This window comes from Ranitomeya imitator, chromosome 4 (assembly GCF_032444005.1).
Source record: "Ranitomeya imitator isolate aRanImi1 chromosome 4, aRanImi1.pri, whole genome shotgun sequence".
Classification (NCBI taxonomy): Eukaryota; Metazoa; Chordata; class Amphibia; order Anura; family Dendrobatidae; genus Ranitomeya; species Ranitomeya imitator.
Window position 1 is genome coordinate 572,174,461 of NC_091285.1, and position 22,672 is coordinate 572,197,132.

Below are 22,672 nucleotides of genomic sequence, written 5' to 3' on the forward strand. Positions count from 1 at the left end.
GTAACCCGATGTTTACCCTGGTTACAAGCGAACGCATCGCTAGATCGGTGTCACACACACCGATCTAGCGATGACAGCAGGAGATCCAGCGACGAAAAAGTTCTAAACGATCTGCTACGACGTACGATTCTCAGCAGGATCCCTGATCGCTGCTGCGTATCAGACACAGCGATATCGTAACGATATCGCTGGAACGTCACGAATCGGACTGTCGTAGCGATCGAAATGGCAGTGTGTGACGGTACCCTAAGACTCATATGTAAGTAATTCGTGATCGGCAAAGATTAGTATCCCCAAATATTTGAATTGATCTGCACTTTAAGTCTACCCCCCTCCATAGAATCTCCCAACTCACCCCCTGCATCATCCACCATAAACAGAGTTGACTTATTCCAATTTATTTTAAGCCCCGACAAAGCACCAAATCCCCCGATGAGCCGAATTGCATTACTCAATGAATCATGTGGGTCACTCAAGAACAGCAGTATATCATCCGCATAAAGCGCAATTTTTTCCTCTATCAATCCATATTTAAACCCAGAGACCTCAGAGGACTGTCGGATCTTGGCGGCCAGCGGCTCCACGGCTAAAGCAAACAAAAGAGGGGAGAGCGGGCACCCCGTCTCGTCCCTCTATGTAGCCTTATCGTGTGAGAAAGCTCCCCATTCACTATCACCCTAGCTGATGGTTGCGCGTACAATAGTTGGACACAGGACACAAATTGTGGGCCAAAGAATTGCAATACCTGCCACAAGTATCCCCATTCCACACTGTCAAATGCCTTATGGGCATCTAAAGAAGCAATAACTATGCCCACCATTATCAGCCCCCAATTGTAAATTAAAAAAAGCCTTCTAAGATTGACTGCCGTGGACCTGCCTGGCATAAAGTCAGATTGATCTGGATGAAGCAATCCAGAAATAACACCTGATAATCGGGCCGCCAACACCCCAGCCAGAAGCTTAACATCCGTTGTGAGCAAAGAAATCAGGCAATATGATTCTGGCAGTCAAATCTTTATCTTCCTTCAAGATTACAACTATTATGGCCTCCCTCATAGAAGCTGGGAGAATCCCCCCATTCCTAGCCTCCTCCAAAACTACTCGTAATCTGGGTAGCAACACCTCCTCCATTTCCTTATAAATTTCAGCTGGCAATCCATCTGCTCCTGGGGCCTTACCTCTTGCCAGGGCTCTTAAAGCTCGACTTCGTCCGTGATAGGTCCCTCCAAACTTTCCCTATCCTCCTCACTCAGTCTAGGTAGGACAATACCTTCTAGAAATGCCACGTTGTCATTCCCCGATGGGTCCACACCCAAGGAGTATAGATCCGCGTAGAAGTCTGTAAAGACCCTTAAGATCTCAGAGGTCTCCGACACTGTTATACCGTTAACAGGCTCTAGTGAATGTACGAATGGTGTACCCCTCTGAGCCGACACCACCAGCGAGAGCATATGTCCCACTACCTCCCCTTCCTGGTAAAAGGCTAGTCGTTGGAACTCTCTCTTCCTCCCTGCCCTCTCCAGAATAAGTTTATCCATATTATTCTGGGCTTCTCTTAACCGTTTCCCAGCCTCAGGGGTGCCCAGTGTGGCAATCTCATCTTCAGCAATTCTCAGCCTTTCCCTTGCAGCATTCTCCGCCTGTTTTGATCGCCGCTTAGATCTACTAATGTTCCTGAACAGCAAACCTCTCAAATATGCCTTCATCGCCTCGCATATAGTGGGTATGTCCGAGCTGCCCTCGTTAATCTCAAAAAACTCCTCCACCTCCCGCTGTATGCCCTCCAAACTCACACTATTCAGCCAGTTAGGGTGAAATTTCCACTCTCCCCTATGCCGTGCCTGTGTCCCCATTGGCCATAACTCCACCTCTATCGGATTATGATCAGAGATCACCCGTGGCAAGTATCTCACTTCTCCCACCATAGAATCAAACATTGTTTCTGAGCGCCATATCTATTCCGGATAAAGTATCATGAGCCGGTGAATAGCACGAACATCCCCTCTCCCCCACGTGCCGCACTCTCCACAAATCAGTCATACCGATCTCTCGAATATATGTTCCGAACGGCGTAATATGGCTTTCCGACCTGTTTTGAGTATTTTTGTTTTTATCCCAGAAATCTTCACATATATGGTCTCCAATAATTAAAAGCGGCATCGGATATCCCCGTCCAATCAATTCTAACACTTCTTTTTACTTGAATAAGGGGGAGGACTGTACATAGCCACCACACACATCAATATACCAAGCATTCTGCATTTCACTACCACATACTGTCCATCCACATCAGCATACACCTTCATCTCTTCATAGTGCACCCCTGTTGGGACCAACACCAACACCCCCCTCGAGTATGTAGAGAAGGTGGAGTGATACGTTTTTTGCAACCACCGCCTGCGTAAGACGGCCACCCTCTCACGAACCAAGTGTGTCTCCAGCAGACATATCAGTGAGGCCCTCTGGTCTCGTACGAATTGTAGCACCGCCGCTCATCTAGTTTTGTCAGCTAGGCCTCTAACGTTCCAACTCAGTATTTTAATACGGTCCCCCATCATGATACAGAACATTCATCAAGAAAATCCTACTCCTTAACTTGAGCTGTCTAACCCCTCTTCCCCACCCTTTAAACTCCCACCCCCCAACCTCCCCCCAAGATAAACCATTTTCCTCTCATCAAGAGTGGGGCTCCTTGTCCCGTTTGAAGCACTCTCACCTAAGTAACCACCTCTAACTGTCTCCCACGACCCTCAGAGCCACATCTCTTTACATTAATTATTAACAGTACAGAACAAACAGTGAAGTAAGGAGTAAAAAACAAAAACAAAAAAAAACATCGTTTGCAGTACACCCTATTAATCCCCACCCCATCCCTCATTTTCCAGCACAACTCTAACTGGCGTAATAGTTAAGCCCAGTCATATTCCACTCCTCCAAAAGTGAAAGAGACACAGATATTAAATGGGTACAAATAGCAACCCAGTTCTCTTATCCCAAACATCTTGGTAACAATAACGGCTCACGCCTCCGCTGAAAGTCAGTCTCCCGCCGCTTGTAGTTTCTTGGCATTGATGTTGATCCATTGTGTAGTATCCTCTGGTGTTGTGAAGAAATGAGCTTTATTAAAGGCAACCACTCTCAACCTCGCAAGAAAAAACATGGAGTATTACACCCCCAGTTCTCTCAGTCACCTCTTGATGCCAGTAAATTGCATTCTCTGTTTTTGGACCACAGCAGAGTAGCACAGCATCCGGGTAGATGGCAATCCTCTGTCCGTCAACAGTGAGATCCTCCATTTCTCTGGCCTTCCTGAGAATAATGTCTCTGTCTCTGTAGTTTAATATCTTAGCCAGCATGGTACGAGGGTTGGCTCCAGGGCGAGGGGGCTGCGGCGGAACTCTGTGCGCTCTTTCCACAGCAAAGACCCTTGTCAGAATCTCGGTTCCAACCTTCTCCTTCAACCAGTTTTCAATAAACTCAGTAGGATTTCTTCCCTCTGTTTTTTCTGGCAGACCCACTATCCTGATGTTATTTCTTCTGGATCTGTTTTCTAGATCCTCATTTTTTGCCGATTCCAATTCCGATATCTGTTGGGCAAACTTTCTCTGCTTTTTGTAGTTGAACCACATGATCCTCCACAGTACTTATCCTCTCCTCCACCTCCCCCATGCGTTCATCCATTTTCTGTATGGCAGCCTTTATCTGTATAATTTCCCCTTTCACCTCCTTCATCTGAAGGGTTAAATCATTCAGGCACTGGTTACAAGAGGATAAAAGGATAAAGACGTCCTTTATAGTCGGCTCCCCTCTCAATTCCACATCCTTCTCAGCCTGTCCTGCTGCAGCCATGCTACTTTCTTCTTCTTCCCCCTTCTGTGCCCCCCTCGCTCCATCATCATTTTTCTCCTCCTCCTCTTCTTCAGATCTCTCCTCCATAGCCTCTTGTGCCTCTTCCCCACCAAACACCCGGGCAAACCTTTGAAGTTTTTCTGCAGCTTCCATGCGCTTCTGACAGGCAGCATTCTCCTTCTCAGCTTCTGCTCTGGCCTCAGCGCCATCTTGGGGCCCTCCAGCATCTCCTGCCCCCACCCCCATGCGTTCATCCATTTTCTGTATGGCAGCCTTTATCTGTATAATTTCCCCTTTCACCTTCTTCATCTGAAGGGTTAAATCATTCAGGCACTGGTTACAAGAGGATAAAAGGATAAAGACGTCCTTTATAGTCGGCTCCCCTCTCAATTCCACTTCCTTCTCAGCCTCTCCTGCTGCAGCCATGCTACTTTCTTCTTCTTCCCCCTTCTGTGCCCCCCTCGCTCCATCATCATTTTTCTCCTCCTCCTCTTCTTCAGATCTCTCCTCCATAGCCTCTTGTGCCTCTTCCCCACCAAACACCCGGGCAAACCTTTGAAGTTTTTCTGCAGCTTCCATGCGCTTCTGACAGGCAGCATTCTCCTTCTCAGCTTCTGCTCTGGCCTCAGCGCCATCTTGGAGCCCTCCAGCATCTCCTGCCCCCCCCCCATCGCTCTGCCTCCTCCGGGTCATTGCACGCCTCTCTGGGTGTCTCCACAGCTCTCCTTCACGCTCGGGTGATTCAGCTTCCAGATAAGGCTAGATTTATGGCAGCCAACAATGTCTGTTCAGGATAATTATGCTTGTGGCCACGGGAGCCCTTTCCTCAGCGTCCGCTCACATGGCCGTCCAGGGCACGCCCTTAGGGACTTCTTTACTGAAGGAGAAAGAACCATCTTCTCCAGAGAATTTTGCCTTCTGTTCCAAGATTTCAGGATTTGCTTCTGTAACCCCCGTGAGTGAAATTGGCTCCATTTCACACAGGGAATACAGGCCGTCATTAAGCCTAAGACTCTCATTGCTTCCCTTATAAAGGGAGTGCTTTTCCTGAACTGGTATATGTTCTCGATTAACGACTTCTGTCTTTCCTCTGGTAGAAAAGATGTTCTGGTGTTGGAATCTAATATGACCCCCCAAAATTTTATTCTGGAATTTGGAACTAGGCATGACTTTTCCCAATTCACTATCCACCCCAGATCTTGTAGAATGGAGAGTGTGAAGTCGCTGTCGATCTTGTGAAGTCTCTCTGACCTCGCCATTATCAAAAAGTTGTCCAGGTATGGTACTATGGCAATACCTTGATTCCTTAGATAGGCGACTACTTCTGACAGTTTGGTAAATATCCTTGGGGCCGAGGCTAGGCCGAAGGGGAGACACTTGAATTGAAAGTGATAAACTACCCCTCTGTTCGTCAGGGCAAATCTCAGGTATTTCTGGTAACAAGCGTGTATTGGGACATGGTAGTTTGCACTCTTTAGATCCAAGGTGCACATCACCATGTCCTTGTCTATGAGAGGTATTGTGGACTTTATAGACTCCATCCTGAATCTCCTGTATATTAACCATTTGTTCAGGGGTTTCAGATTTATAATCGTCCGGGAGTCTCCCAATGGTTTTTTTAATTGAAAATAGGTGTGAATAATGGCCCTTGCCCCTCTCTGAGATGGGTACTGGGACGATTGCTTCTATTTCTAACAACTCCTGGATGTCTGGCCACATAGGAGAGTTTAAGAGGGGAGAAGATCTGGTTACTACGAAACTTTCTGGAGGAGGACTGGTGAATTCTAATTTGTAACCGTGAGCAATCACCTGCAGAATCCAAGGGTTTTTGGATATTTTCTGCCAACCCCCCAGAAACCTTTGTAACCGACCTCCTACTCTGATGTCATTTATTCGGTTTCCCTGAACCTTGGAAGATGGAGTCTCTACCTTTTCCACCCTTGGGATAGGACCATCTCCCAGTTTTTCCTTTCCCCCTGTAGTCTGTCTTCTGACTAGGGCAGGATCTACGAAAGGGCTGGTATTTTTTAGTATTTTCCTCAGGGAACCCTTTCTTTTTGTCTGAGGCTTTTTCTAATATGTCGTCTAGAATAAGCCCAAACACTTTACCCCCTGAAAACAGAATCCCACAAAGTTTATTCATTGACTGAATATCGCCTGACCAAGTCTTTAGCCAGATTGCTCTTCTGGCTGCATTGGATAAAGATTCGCTTCTGGCGGCGAATCGTACAGATTCCGCCGAAGCGTCCGCCATGAAACCTGTTGCCAGCTTTAGTAATGGCAAGAGCACAAAAAGGATTCAGAGATCCTCCAAAAATTAGAAAAAAACTGCAAAATAAGGCAGAGATGCTTACCTGCCTAGGCCTCAAACAAATACACTATCAGGATGCAGTGGACCCATGTGGTTAAGATAGAAAAAAAACACAGGTGCAGCATAACCGATGAGGCAGCCACTCTCAACCTGCCAAACTAATGGAGGGGGTGGCTGCTTGGCACATTGCTGCACATAAAAGACTTCTATGCGGCGCTGTACAAGGCTTTTATGTGCAACAACGTGCCAAGCAGCCACCCCCTCCATTAGTTTGGCAGGTTGATAGTGGCTGCCTCATCGGTTATGCTGCACCTGTGTTTTTTTCTATCTTAACCACATGGGTCCACTGCATCCCGATAGTGCATTTGTTTGAGGCCTAGGCAGGTAAGCATCTCTGCCTTATTTTGCTGTTTTTTCCAGCTTTAGTAATGGTAGGGATTTGAGGATAACATCTCTAAAAGTTTTAGCCCTGAGATGTTCTTCCAGATTGTCCATCCATAAATGCATGGACAGGGATACCGAGGTTGCTGCTATATTAGCATGTATTATTGCAGCCGAGGATTCCAAAGTTCTCCTCAACAGTCCATCTGCTTTGCGATCCATTGGATCCTTCAACGCGGAGTCTTCAAACGGAATCGCCGTCTTCTTTGCCACTTTTGCTAATGGCACATCTATCTTAGGAACTTCATCCCAAAACCTTTATATCGTCTGGATTATAAGGTAAACGGAGTCTAAAGTCTCTAGGTACCACTAGCCTATTCTCCGCCTCCTGCCATTCCTCTAATATCATGGAACGAATATGATTATTAACTGGGAAAACTTTCATGAGTTAAGCATGCAGACCGCCAAACATCTCATCTTGGATGGAGGTTTCCTCCTGAGTGTCCTGTTAGGTACTGCTTGTAGGAGTTCATCCGTATCTGCTGCCGAGAAGAGCTATTTCTTTCCTCTTCCTAATGGTTCTTCCCTTTCTTCTTGATCTCACCCCTCCGTATTTTCTTTGTCAGAAGGGCTGGACTCCCTCGGTCTTCTCCGCGATGTTTGCGGTTCTGTCTAGCTGGTCTGGGGAAGATTCAGGCTCGAGATGGATGCCTGAACCTCCTGACGTATCATTGCTCTCATATTAGTTAATAATGAGGTCTGTTCTTCGCCGACGATCTTCGATGTGCATGACTTGCAGAGCGGTTTCCGCCAGTTCTCCAGGAATCAAGCTGCGCAAATAGGACATTTATTCTTCCCAGCCTTTTTCTTTTCAGGTGCGGGGTTGGGAGGCTCTCCCTAAAATAAACAGAGATCACGGAACAGGGGGGGTGGGGGGGTTAGGGAATAGGCAGGAATAGCCTTGTAGTATGGCTTGAATAGCCTACTCACTTGCCCCTGTGACAGCTCTGGCAGATTCCTCCATTATAAAACTACACTAGCCGGGTGCTCCTTATCAGGATGGCCGGCGGCACATTACATAGGGTACATTCATTTCTGGAGACTGACGGAACCACGGTGCGAGCGATGTTCTTCGATTTCTTGAGCGCATTTAACTCCCTGCAGCCACTTTTACTACACAAAAAGATGGCTGATATGAAGGTTGAGGAGGGGATGAGAAATTGGATAACTGACTACCTATCAGATCGGCCAGTTTGTACAGATGGGAGCAGTGGTGTCAGGCAGATTATTGAGCAGTGTAGGTGCCCCCCAGGGAACGGTGCTTGCGCCCTTTCTATTCACACTGTATACTTCAGACTTTCAGTATAAATCTGAACTTTGCCACCTTCAAAAATTTTCGGATGACTGTGGTTGTGGGATGCATTAGGGGAGATCAGGGGGATGAGGAATACAGAAGGGTGGTGTCGAATTTCGTGGATTGGTGCAATGGTAACTATCTACAACTAAATGTTAAGAAAACTAAGGAGTTGGTGGCCAACTATAGCAGGATAAAGATGGAATGCTTACCGATCACTATTGCTGGTCAGGAGGTAGAGCAGGTGGAGAGTTACAAATATTTGGGGGTCCATTTGGATAGCAAACTGGACTGGAGATGCCACTCAGAGTTTGTCTACAAGAAGGGGATGAGCAGACTGTATTTCCTAAGGAAACTGAGGTCTTTTAATGTGTGTAGCAAAATGTTAGAAATGTTCTACCAATCTGTGGTGGCAAGTGCCATCTTTTTTGCAATCACATGCTGGGGTAGTAGTGTGCGGGCCTCTGATGCTAATAAGTTGAATAAGATTATTAAGAAGGCAAGTTCTGCTGTGGGCTGCAATCTGGACTCTTTTGGGGAGGTAGTGGAGAAAAGAACTCTGAGAAAGTGTATGGCAATTATGAACAATAATGCACATCCACTATATGAGCTATTCATGAGACAGAAGAGCACCTTCAGCAACCGGCTTATACTTCTGAGGTGTAAGAAGGAAAAATATAGGAAATAGTTTGTGCCAACTGCCATGGGGATGTACAACAATAACATTAGGGTTAAACCACCAAGGTGAATGTCTACTTATTTCTCTACATTTCAGTTCACTTGTTGTGTATGACCTATTCTAATGTATAATGTTCTTCTGTCAACAAACTGTCATGTCAACTATGTAATTCCTTTATGATTTTTATGATTTAAGTCGTGCTGCTGTGATACCATAATTTCCCACGGGATCAATAAAGTGTATCGTATCGTACATAAATCCACATACCCCCTTTTTATATTGTTCTTTACCTGGTTGATCCTGCCCTCCTTACCGCGTCCCACGCGGTCTGACTGTGCTGGAAGGCCTCTCCTGAGGCCGGCGCTGGCATCCCTCTGTCCAGCGTTCGTCGCAACCGGATGAGACACGGCCGTCAGCCGGAAGTGACGTGGCCGCTGGTCCTGGAGCCAGCAGCGGCTGCCGCGCTGAGAGAAGCGCTCTCCGGGAATGGACGCAGCCGCATGCTGGGATTGGCCGCCGTGTTGGAGATGGCCACCGCATACACCCCCCCAGCAAACAGGAGCCCGGACCGAGAGTCCCCAGTATGGAGGAACGGATCCGACCCCAGGAGTAGCGCTACACTGGGGAGGCTGAGGGACCCCCCATCGCAGGTATCAGCCGCAGATATCTTGCGGCAGGGAAGGGAAAGGCTGGACCCCCCGATCCCCACCATCTGCACAGCACCGTGGGAGGATAAGCTTGCCGTTCCTATCCACAGTGGGACAGGAAAAACACAGGTGGGTGGAGTGGGGAGGGTCCTTTTAACCGCTTGTCATTCCTGTCCCACTGAGGGCAAGAACGACGTCCTCCAATGGTGCTGTCAGGTGGTGAACTGGAAATCTGTATTCAGTGAAGACTTTCCCATCACTGAGATGATGAGAGTCTTTTCAGTAGCTGCTGCCATCTCCTATGTCCTTGCTCGGCTTTACACAATATATTTGGTGCACAGTCAGTATTGCACTTTGTTTCATCTTTCAAACTAAGCTTTTTGCATAGTAGGTATGAAACTTGAGTCTGGTGTGTCCATAACAGTGTGAAGGAATGCATGCATGTCTAATTTCAGAGTTTGGAGGAGAAATGATAGGGGATGCATCTTCTGTGCCTATATCCATTCATGTGTTTATTCAAAGCGATCTATGTGCATAGCCTTCAGTAACGGTGGGAAAGTTAAAAAAGTCAGATTAATTCCTTTATGTGCTGAGGTTTATGGACAGACAGGGGAGAGCTGTACTGTAACAAGGTCTGCTTTGCTTGGACTCTTCTCCGCACAGATACAGCCATTCATGACAACTGGAACATTTCAAAATTTTCCTTGCCGCAGAAAATTCAGGACGTTAAAAGTTTAAAAGTTATTTTCAGCCAAGGGAAAAAAAAAAGGCAGAAAACCCTCTACAATATTTGTTTTTGCATTAAAGGGAACCTGTCACCCCGTTTTTTGAGATTGAGCTATAAATACTGTTAAATAGGGCCTGCGCTGTGTGTTCCTATAGTGTATGTAGTGTACCCCGATTCCCCATGTATGCTGAGAAATAACTTACCAAAGTCGCCGTTTTCGCCTGTCAATCAGGCTGGTCAGGTCGGGAGGGCGTGGTGACATCGCTGGTTCTTCCTCAGCTTTACGTTGGTGGCGTAGTGGTGAAGACACAGCGCGCGATCTGCGCTGTCATCCCTTTCGTCGGTGGGGGCGGCCATCTTCCTGGGGCCGCGCGTGCGCAGATCGAGTGCTCTGCTGCACGGGGCTTCAGGAAAATGGCCGCGGGATGCCGCGCGTGCGCATTAGAGATCGCGGCGGCCATTTTCCCAAAGCCGAGTTTGCATCTCGGCTTTGGGAAAATGGCCGCCGCGATCTCTAATGCGCACGCGCGGCATCCCGCGGCCATTTTCCTGAAGCCCCGTGCAGCAGAGCACTCGATCTGCGCACGCGCGGCCCCAGGAAGATGGCCGCCCCCACCGACGAAAGGGATGACAGCGCAGATCGCGCGCTGTGTCTTCACCACTACGCCACTACGCCACCAACGTAAAGCTGAGGAAGAACCAGCGATGTCACCACGCCCTCCCGACCTGACCAGCCTGATTGACAGGCGAAAACGGCGACTTTGGTAAGTTATTTCTCAGCATACATGGGGAATCGGGGTACACTACATACACTATAGGAACACACAGCGCAGGCCCTATTTAACAGTATTTATAGCTCAATCTCAAAAAACGGGGTGACAGGTTCCCTTTAAAGAGCCATTTCCAACATTTAACAGATAGCTTTTAGATCTTTGAGGGCATGACCTCAGGAACCCCCACCGATCCCACTAATAGGAATATGGGAGGAAAGACAAGACTGGGGAGCTGCAGGACACACATGCACAATATCAATATGCATGCACGTTCATTGAAAAAAATTGTATTACTGTACAAAAAGCACATTTAGAAGGCTCACCATTAGTAATGAGCGAGTGTACTCGTTGCTCGGGTTTTCCCGAGCACACTCTGGTAACCTCCGACTATTTGTTAGTGTTTGAAGATTTAGTTTTCATCACGGCAGCTTAATGATTTACAGCTATTAGCCAGGCTGAGTACATGTGGGGGTTGCCTGGTTGCTAGGGAATCCTCACATGTAATCAAGCTGCCTAATAGCTGTAAATCATGCAGCTGAGGCGATGAAAACAATCTCCGAGCAGTCAAATATTCAGACCACCCGAGCGTGCTCTGGAAAACACGAGCAAGGAGTACACTCGCTCATCACTACTTACCACAAAAGAAAAAAAAAAACACATTCTATACTGTATTGGGAGAAATTGTGGAACGTCATTTTACTTTTTTTGTACCTTCAGACAATCACTAGAATAAGGCTCTGAAATTATCCTGCAAAATGGAGCGGTGGCCATGCCATTGTTCTATGAAAAGCTATGGAATCACAAATGTCCATAATGGTAGCTCCCTTTGCACCACTCCACACACTCTGTGCTTCCTTGGGGTAACTTCCCACAGAGTTACCAGCAAATTCAGAGTAATGGTTTCCAAGGCTCCAGAGAAATGATTCTATTGATTTATTCATCCAAAATGCATCATAAAAGCTGGAACTTTACAGCTATTCACAAACACCGGAGGCAGATTCAAGGAACGTGGACTACATCAGACCAGAGTAGCAACATTTTGTGTAATAACTGGGGAACAAAGGAGTGTCTATTGTCTTTATCTGTCTTTTTGTGTCTTTCAGGTATCCTTTTCTGGACTACTTCGGATTAGTTGGACTACATCGGACCTGCATGGATTGTTTTTTTTTTCTTTAAATGAATTGGTGAACAAGGGACAACGTGGCTACGTCTCTATCCAAATAAAGTATTTTTTTTATTATCAGCTTAGGAATAGGGGTGTTTGACAAGACTTCTCTCCATTACTAATCCCCGGGGTTAATGGCAAGTGTTTTTTTGACAAATCACAGCTGTCAACACCAACTACCATTACCCCGATTGCAACCGCACCAGGACAAGTCAGCAAGAGCCAGGCAAAGCAACAGAATTGGTGCATCTAATGTGATGTACCAATTTGGGGGCAGCTGCAGGCTGTATTTTTAGAATAGGAAAGGCACAATAACCAAGGACCTTCCCAGCCTGAAATCAACCCACAGGTGTCTGCTTTAACTTGGCTGGTTATTAACCTGACCTGAGATATAAGACTTATATCCCCATACAGGTGACAATCCAGCAGCTGTTGGCCGTACACTATAGCTGACAACTTGCTGCATCGGCCATGAGTGTTTGCACTGTCCAAATCTATTTAACCCCTTAGATGCTGCTGTCAGTAGTGACTACATCATTATAAATGGTTAACAGAGTGTGGGGGCTCCCTCTTTATCCCAATTGGTGGTCTCAGATCATGATTGTGTGGTCCTGATGTTTGCCATGGCAATTCACGACCAAATGGCGACTTTAGAGTCTGACGGCTGTTGTAACCTGTTCAGAAGTTACCGACATTTAGGTGGTAAAAATACACATTTTCATTTTTCTCATGCCACTTTGCATTAATGCCTGAAAATCACCCGAAGGGTTAAGAAACTACCTGACTGCAGTTTTCAATATGTCAGGGGGTGCCGTTTTTAAAATGGTATCACTTGTGGGAGTTTCCCTATATATAGGACCCCCAAATTCACTTCAGACATGGATAGGTCCCTTAAAAAACACATTTTGTACATTTCCTTGAAAAAAATTTAAATTGTTGCTACATTTTTAAACCTCCTAAAATGCTAACATAATAAAATAACATTTTGCAAATGGTGCTGATGTAAAGCAGACATGTGGGAAATGTTATTTATTAATGTTTTGCTGTGGTATGACTACCGGGATTAAAGGGATCATCATTCAAAGTTTGAAAATTGCTAATTTTTTTACATTTTTTTTTTCAAATTTCTGATATTTTTTATTAAAAAAACAAAACATAACCTAAATTTACCATTATCATAAAGTATAATGTGTCACGAAAAAACAATCTCAAAATCACTGGGCTTTGTTGAAGCGTTCCAGAGTTATTACCACAACGTGACAGGTCAGATTTCAAAATGTTGGCTCCGTCACTAAGGGGTTAAGAATAGGGGGGGGAGATCCCATGTTTTTATTTATTTAATTTATTAAAACAAGGCTAACACCAACTAAATGCACTTACAATGCATGTGGGGTTTTTCCCAACTCTGCATAACACTTTAAAAAATTATGAGTGAGGGCTGCCTGATGATACTGTTCATGTGGTGGAGGATGTATGAAGCCCTGAAAAGGACTTTTGATTTAATGGTGCAGCAGCGGTATACAAGTAATGCAATAGCAATGAAACACTGCATATACGGTATGCCTTCTCCAATCTAAACTCTCACGCCAAGATCAACTTTCCCTAAACTGCTTCCAGAGGAGAGTGTACCGACCATCGAGTCACCGGCCTTATAAAAGACCCAATGACTTAATGCGGCGGGCCAGTCACAGTAATGCCAGTAGCCAAGATGGCTATGGCAATACCATATGGCAGGCACTCAGCGCATGTTTATTGGTTGTCTATGAGCCGCAAAACGTGGGAGCCGTGGACTCTAGCATGGCGCTCGAGCACCCACGAATCTCGATTCAGCAATGAAAGTACCCAAGCACCCCAATCAATCGAGTAGTGGTGAGCACATTCATTCATCACTCTTAATCATGAATTAAGGTTTTTTATTCAATCCCATTGCCACAGGTGTAATAAAAACCAGTCCTAGCAATGCAGTCTGTTTATACTAATCTTTGTGAAATAGCTTATTCTAAAGAGCTCACTGAATTCAAGCATGGTAATTTCAGAGAATGCCACTATTGTAACAAGTCAGATCATGACATTTCTTATTCTTATCTCTTAAACATTTCACAATTAATAATAAGTGTATCATTGAAAAGTGGAAGTGCTTAGGAGTCACAAGCCGTTAGATACAATGCATCTGGTTGCCTTTTTAATATTTACTGAATGCAAGTTTATGTCACTTTAAAACTAAAAGTCTCCTCCAAAAACCTGGAATGATTCTATGATTTATAACTATGTTTAAAATGTTAACTGACGTGTAACCAGTCATTCACAAATATACATGATCCATCACAAACCGCAGCACAGCCTCTGAATGAATATATACAAAAATGTACAGCTTGTTATTACATTTAGACAGTAAAATCAAAAATAGCTGCATGCAAGAACCACCCTTTAAGAAGGAACTCATTCAACATTATTGGAAAGTCATTTAAGGCGAGTACCTGAAGACGCTGCTTTAGATAATGCCAAGGAGGTGTACAGCTGTCAGAGTAAAGAGGGGGGGGGGTATACGTAATAGAAATGTAAGGTTTCCGCATTCTGGTTTGCTTCACGCATGTTTCTTTACTCCTTGTTTTATAGTTTTATTTCCTTCAGTCTGATTCTACAGTGTGCACATTCCAAAAAGAAAAACCATTGCATAGAAAGGTGGGTCCAAACTTTTGAATGAAACTCCTCGAACGCCTGGTCCACTCCCGTCTTACCCGCTATCTCTCAGATAACTCTCTTCTCGACCCTCTTCAATCTGGCTTCCGCTCTTTACACTCTACTGAAACTGCCCTCACTAAAGTCTCCAATGACCTACTAACAGCTAAATCTAATGGTCACTACTCCATGCTAATTCTCTTGGATCTCTCTGCAGCATTCGACACTGTGGATCATCAGCTCCTCCTCACTATGCTCCGCTCCATCGGCCTCAAGGACACCATTCTCTCCTGGTTCTCCTCCTATCTCTCTGACCGATCCTTCACTGTATGTTTTGCTGGTTCCTCCTCCTCTCACCTTCCCCTTACTGTTGGGGTTCCTCAAGGATCAGTCCTAGGCCCCTTCCTCTTCTCGTTGTGTACTGCCCCTATTGGACAAACAATCAGTAGATTTGGTTTCCAGTACCATCTCTATGCTGACGACACCCAATTATACACTTCTGCTCCTGATATCACACCGACCTTTTTAGAAAACACCAGTGATTGTCTTACCGCTGTCTCTAACATCATGTCCTCCCTCTATCTGAAACTAAACCTGTCAAAAACTGAACTCCTCGTGTTCTCTCCCTCTACTAACCTACCTTTGCCTGACATTGCCATCTCCGTGTGCGGTTCCACCATTACTCCAAAGCAACATGCCCGCTGCCTTGGGGTCATCCTTGATTCTGACCTTTCATTCACTCCCTACATCCGATCACTGGCTCGCTCTTCTTACCTGCATCTCAAAAACATTTCTAGAATTCGCCCTTTTCTTACTTTCGACTCTGCAAAAACTCTGACTGTTTCACTTATTCATTCTCGTCTGGACTATTGTAACTCTCTACTAATCGGCCTCCCTCTTGCAAAACTCTCCCCGCTCCAATCTGTCCTGAATGCTGCAGCCAGGATCATATTCCTCACCAACCGTTACACCGATGCCTCTACCCTGTGCCAGTCATTACACTGGCTACCCATCCACTCCAGAATCCAGTACAAAACTACTACCCTCATCCACAAAGCACTCCATGGCTCAGCACCACCCTACATCTCCTCTCTGGTCTCAGTCTACCACCCTACCCGTGCCCTCCGCTAATGACCTCAGGTTAGCATCCTCAATAATCAGAACCTCCCACTCCCGTCTCCAAGACTTTACACGTGCTGCGCCGATTCTTTGGAATGCACTACCTAGGTTAATACGATTAATCCCCAATCCCCACAGTTTTAAGCGTGCCCTAAAAACTCATTTGTTCAGACTGGCCTACCGCCTCAATGCATTAACCTAACGATCCCTGTGTGGCCTATTTATAATAAAAAAATAAATAAAAAAAAAAGGTTCCTCGCATCATGTTCTGATACACTTTATGCAGTATTAGCCCTCTGTGTCTGTACTGCTACATACTTAGGCAGGTAACTGGTTCATGCAGCTTTACATGAACACCTGAGCCTTACACTATAGCTGGTCCGAATAACTAAAGCAATTGTTACCATCCACCTCTCGTGTCTCCCCTTTTCCCCATAGTTTGTAAGCTTGCGAGCAGGGCCCTCACTCCTCCTGGTATCTGTTTTGAACTGTATTTCTGTTATGCTGTAATGTCTATTGTCTGTACAAGTCCCCTCTATAATTTGTAAAGCGCTGCGGAATATGTTGGCGCTATATAAATAAAAATTATTATTATTATATTATAATGATACTGTACCATTAAAGACACAAAGTTCTATGGACGTCATAGTTTATACAGAGCTGTAATATAACCGTGTGCAGTTAACCGAAGCTGCGTAAAATAAAACAAGCAACTATGGATGTAACTGAATCAACAGGATAAAAGGTCTCACAACTTGGCAAATATACCATATCTATATTAGATGGGATCTCACAGAAATTGTGCTTTCAGAGGAATTGCTATAAATCGGTTATATACCGTTGCCATTGTTTTCCTGCGCCTGCGCATTGAAGTGGCCTCTCACGCATGCGCAGTATGTTTTGCCCAACAGTGGGCAAAGCATAAAAATCTCAAAATAAATAAGAAGGGGGCACCACGGGCTATACAGTGGGATCACCCTGACCTACAACCAAGTATATCAAACAAAAACAAAAGAAAAAAAGCGAAGGTCATACAGATGGGGATCACCACGCATTGGATTTAGCCAAAATAGAACAATTTTTATTACACTGCAACATACATGAAACAAGCAATACAGAAAACAGACAGTTTAAAAACAATTAAAAAAGGCAACACACTTGTTCCTTAGAAACAGAGCCCATAATAAGGCCTACACCTGCGCTAAAGCAAAACAGGCTATACCCAATAGGAAAAATGCCTATATGGACACCACTGTGCATACACTTGTAATACAATAGAATAGACCCATAGATACGTATAGATGGACAAAATAAAGGACAATCCTATAACATAATCGCACTTGCACGGTTTTCACCACAAGATGCTGCCGTAAATACAGCCATAAATGCTAACCCTCATGTCGACATGTCCCTTGCTTTGGCATACACAGAGGCAAAAAGCCTCACTCATATCACCAGATAAGACTGCAGGTAACTAAGCCTGCACAAAGTCCCATATGCAGCCATATAATACAATACCAATAACGTGTATGACACAGTCGAAAGCGCAGGTGGCGCGGAGACCCAACGCGTGTCGCCCCACAAAGGAGGCTTCGTCAGGGGTTATTTTGTCCATCTATACGTATCTATGGGTCTATTCTATTGTATTACAAGTGTATGCACAGTGGTGTCCATATAGGCATTTTTCCTATTGGGTATAGCCTGTTTTGCTTTAGCGCAGGTGTAGGCCTTATTATGGGCTCTGTTTCTAAGGAACAAGTGTGTTGCCTTTTTTAATTGTTTTTAAACTGTCTGTTTTCTGTATTGCTTGTTTCATGTATGTTGCAGTGTAATAAAAATTGTTCTATTTTGGCTAAATCCAATGCGTGGTGATCCCCATCTGTATGACCTTCGCTTTTTTTCTTTTGTTTTTGTTCAAAGCATAGAAATCATTATTGCGCATGCGCCATTTTACATTACGTTCTGTGCCCCGGAAGTCTTGCCATGCAAGGGGGCATAGAACGTAATGAAAAATGCGGGCGCATGCGCAATAGTGATTTTAATGCTTTGACCACAGTTGGGCAAAGCATACTGCGCAGGCGCCAGAGGCCAATTCAATGCGCAGAAACTGTACGGGATTTGTACTATTCAGAGATCTCGTTACGTCGAGAACGCCAAGGAGCGGGGGGAGAGATGGCGAATAGGCCCCGCCCATCAGACCGGTAATTTACATAGGAAAACGGAGAGATTACAAAGGTATTTTCTCAGCAAAGGTTGGGAATCGGGGGATATGAAAGGTACTGCTGTAACGCAGAGCTCAGACACAAATGAACCATATTTTTATCTCAAATTGAAAAAAGGGGTGACAGACTCCCTTTAAGGAAATGCACCTTCCCGATGAGTTAATGAAAAAGTTGAAATTTTCCTCAAGAGTTTCCTGATGTGATTTTGGAGAGTTTTACAGAAAAAAAAGTTTTCCTGAAGTATTGAAGTATTCTTTGCAACTTTTTTTTTTTTGTTAGTGTCTAGTTTTGGGAGGTTTCATTCAGGATCCACTTTGAAGAAGTGGCATTCAATTTTTTTCTAAACATTTTTAAGAAAAATCAAAAGCTCACAAACTTTTCCAGTGTACAGCAAATGGATTTCTTGTACAAAAGAATAGAAAGAAATAGCCAAGATTTTATATTTATCCATCAAGGGCAATGTAGGGGGTCCTAGAGAGAACCGCCGGGGAGCGGGGCGGCATTTTCGCCTACATAGGGTGCCAACCTCTGCTGCTTAGCAGGGATCCAGATACCGGGACATAATAGGGATAATTGGTACTTCCCAACTATACTGTCAATTATGGTATAAGACTCCTGGATATAATAAAATATTATATGTGTGTATATAATATAAATATAGATACCGTATATCTTTTTTGTGTCCCCTATGTGTGGTGTGCTACATTTTAAAACTAGCAATGATGGGGGTGTACTAGGGAATTAAGGGAGAGCCCCTGAGGAGCAGGGGGCATCAGTCGTATTTTAAGGGTGCCAACCTCTGCTGACAGGCAGGTGTTCAGAGAAGGGTACTAAATAGGGACAATCCAGGATTATTCATTAATATTTTGGTTTTTAGCTTTGTCACAGTGTGTCTTGTCTGTTAGTCCTTTGTATAAATGATTAATAAAGGTTATACTTTAAGTAGGGGTCATTATATGTGAGCCATTTTATGTATCGGACAACCCCTTTAAACTACAGTTGTCCAGTAGTGGGTAACCCCTTTGAATGCTCACGGTTCCAATATATTTACTTGCAGAAAATTTGTTGCAGGAATTTCTTACATCTTTATAGAATTTCCTGAAATCTTTGCACAAGCCACACAGTCACCCCCCTGCATGTATAGGAATGGAGCTTTTATTGTCACCGAAACTTCAATTCCACCCCGCACAACTAGATCATAGCCTGGGGTATAAATACATATGCCGGATCAGATACTGCGACATCCAAGACAACAGTAGAATGGCTGCCAAGATAACGGACTTAATAAAGCTGCCTAAAGGCTGGGCTCACACTATCTGGTGATGATTTTACACACCGAGTGCCAAGCTGAAATCTGCACTGTATTTAGGCTATGTGCACATGTTGCGGATTGCAATGCGGATTTTTCAGCACGGATTCTGCAAAACCGGCAGGTAAAACGCACTGCATTTTACCTGCGGATTTAGTGTGGATTTCACCTGCGGATTCCAAATATGGAGCAGGTGTAAAACTTCAGAATCCGCACAAAACAATTGACATGCTGCGGATAATAAACTGTTTCCGGGCGTTTTTTTTTCCGTAGCATGTGCACTGCGGATATTGTTTTCCATACGTTTACATAGTACTGTGCAACGCATGGAAAACTGCTGTGGATCTACAACCAAAACCACAACGTGCGCACATACCCTTAGGGTCCACATTGAAATTTTACAAAATTTACACAGCATAAATTAACACACTACCTGCCTGTTCGAACCAGAGCGCGCCTGCGGCTTCCGGTGACGTCACATTGACAGCAGCTTCTTTTCCACTCTGCTTTGTTGCTGAGACTTCTCTGCCGATGTCATACTGAGTGACAGCAAGCTCCCTGTGGCCTCACTGCGGGGAGCCAACCATCAATCAGCACGACATCGGCAGTGATGCTCAGTTGACAGAAGTGAAAGAACTGCTCAATTGACGTGAGGTCAAATGAAGTGGCCGAATCGCCAGCAGCAGCGGTCTGTGCCTGCACTGAGCCTTCAGACTTTGGCGCCGGCCAGAACAGGCAGGTAGCAAACGAATTTCTGCAGTGAAAACAAATTTTTAATCAGGACTTTGTATATTCAGTTCAATGGGGTTCCACTTGAAAGATCTTAACCCTATAGGAAAAAAATAAGCAAAGTCCCAAATAACCCATAAACTCATCCACTTTTTAGGCGTGTAAAATCTGCAGCAAATATGCAACGTGTAAACCTGGTCTACTGGTTTGATCAGTGTCAGAATTTCAGAGAATTCTGCATCAAACACCATCAGAGGCTGCAATCAATACACGCACATGTCCACATGCACCAGGAACAAAAACTAAGTACGTGCACGCGTTAAATAGTTGTAGCAGAAATTTCTGCATCTAATGGCAGGAAAAACTCTACATAAAATAAGTTTTGGTTTCTTTTACACACGTTTTTGTTGCAGATCCCCCCGCACTCATCAATATGGGTGAAATCTGCAGCAAAAGCACTGAAAGAAAGGACGGTCACGCGCTGCAGATTAAATTTGCAAGGAAAAATTAAGTAACATGACATGAAACTTCAGGAATCTCATTCACTTTGTTGGTACTAGGAAATCTTTAAGGATTTGTAACAAATCAGCGCTGGGAAAAAAAAAAACTGCAATGTGTGCACAGACCCCAAGTAACATGCGCCCCCAAACCAATCAGCCTAAGTCAGGCTGCGATCCTACAACAGATCCCACAAGTTGGCACATAACCTAAGCGTCATCTATACAACCGCCCCAGTGACGGACAGCGGCAGGCGCTCCGCTATCATACATCTCAATGGGGGCTGCGCAGTCACGGACACGGGGGGATCACAATCATCTGAAGTTTCTTGCAGCTGCTACAAACCCTCACACTCCGACAATCATATATAAGTGGAGAATAAAAAAAGTCTCTTAGACTGAGTCGTTCTTACAGATCATTAATATTTAACACATTTATTGAGACCCCCGGGACACAAATGTCTCTGCACCTGCACTGTCACCTAGAAAATCTGCCAGAGAGCAATCACCAACTTTAAAGAAAGCCAATGGTGACCCACATTCAGGAAATCACAGCACAAACCCCTCATATAACAATCAGCCGCACACAGGGTTAATAAAAAGACAGGATACAAAGAAGACCCCAACAAGTGTCCCAAAAAGTGATGGAAAGAGGCGCAGAGGAGGCTGCAGGAGAACCCACCCAGGAGGAGAACCCACCCAGGAGGAGAACCCACCCAGGAGGAGAACCCACCCAGGAGGAGAACCCACCCAGGAGGAGAACCCACCCAGGAGGAGAACCCACCCAGGAGGAGAACCCACCCAGGAGGAGAACCCACCCAGGAGGAGAACCCACCCAGGAGGAGAACCCACCCAGGAGCAGAGCGGGCAGATGCGGTCAGGACTGTCTGCGACATTTCCCAGTGCACAGAGGTGCGACATGCAGAGAGCACAGGTCGTGTGCGACATCTCCGTCAGGCGCAGAGGCGGTTGTGGAAAGGTCGCACAGCGGAGACATTTACCTGAGGCGACAGAGGAGGAGCGGGGAAAGTTACCCAGGGAGAGTGTGCAGCACGCCGCCAGCACCGGCCGCCCGCCCGCCACCCCTCCTGCCCGGGAACATGCCCACCTGCCCCATGTTCAGGTAGCCGTATTTGGTAGCCAGCTCAGCCGCTTTCTCGGGTCCCCCGGGCACTCGCACAGCCCAATGGTTGGAGTAGACGTTGCGGGGAATGGGAGCCACACAGCCGGGCAGCAGCAGCAGTAAGAGCGGACCTGTGAAGGAGAGCATGTTGGGAGTTACCGGGAAGTCGCAGGGTCCGCTGCCCGCTCACAGGGTAACTCCCCGGCTCTGCACATCTGCTGGGCGCCGCGCTCCGCCACCTGCTATTTGTCAACTCGTCAGCCAACCAGGATGCAGACCTGTACACGGTGCGAATAAGGGGCGGGGTTATGGCGCAGGGCGTATCTTGGACAGCACGAGTGGGCGGATACCCGTGGCTGTGCTGAGGTTGGCGGGAGAACGTGACTTCATTCATAAAACTGTGTGGGAGCGCGCGCACGTGAGCGAGGAGGAGGGCGAAGGCGCTGCTGAGGCGCAGCACTGTGCAACATGTTATATTATTATTAGTGGCGGGATCTGTGGGGCAGGTGCACGTGAGCGAGGAGGAGGGCGAAGGCGATGCTGAGGCGCAGCACTGTGCGACATGTTATATTATTATTAGTGGCGGGATCTGTGGGGCATGTGCACGTGAGCGAGGAGGAGGGCGAAGGCGCTGCTGAGGCGCAGCACTGTGCAACATGATATATTATTATTAGTGGCGGGATCTGTGGGGCATGTGCACGTGAGCGAGGAGGAGGGCGAAGGCGCTGCTGAGGCGCAGCACTGTGCAACATGTTATATTATTATTAGTGGCGGGATCTGTGGGGCATGTGCACGTGAGCGAGGAGGAGGGCGAAGGCGATGCTGAGGCGCAGCACTGTGCAACATGTTATATTATTATTAGTGGCGGGATCTGTGGGGCAGGTGCACGTGAGCGAGGAGGAGGGCGAAGGCGCTGCTGAGGCGCAGCACTGTGCCACATATATTATTATTAGTGGCGGGATCTGTGGGGCAGGTGCACGTGAGCGAGGAGGAGGGCGAAGGCGCTGCTGAGGCGCAGCACTGTGCCACATATATTATTATTAGTGGCGGGATCTGTGGGGCATGTGCACGTGAGCGAGGAGGAGGGCGAAGGCGCTGCTGAGGCG

The 22,672-nt window shown here is 45.9% G+C and overlaps 1 protein-coding gene across 1 annotated transcript in view; it reads right to left on the reverse strand.

Moving 5' to 3' along the window:
• PCSK6 (proprotein convertase subtilisin/kexin type 6) overlaps positions 1-21,764 on the reverse strand; it is a 284,049-nt gene extending 262,285 nt beyond the window's left edge. Inside the window, exon 1 of the mRNA XM_069766332.1 lies at positions 21,552-21,764. Coding sequence (XP_069622433.1) covers positions 21,552-21,713 — 162 coding nt within the window. The 5' untranslated portion in view covers positions 21,714-21,764. The remainder of the gene's footprint in view (positions 1-21,551) is intronic.
• Positions 21,765-22,672: the final 908 nt, after the last annotated feature.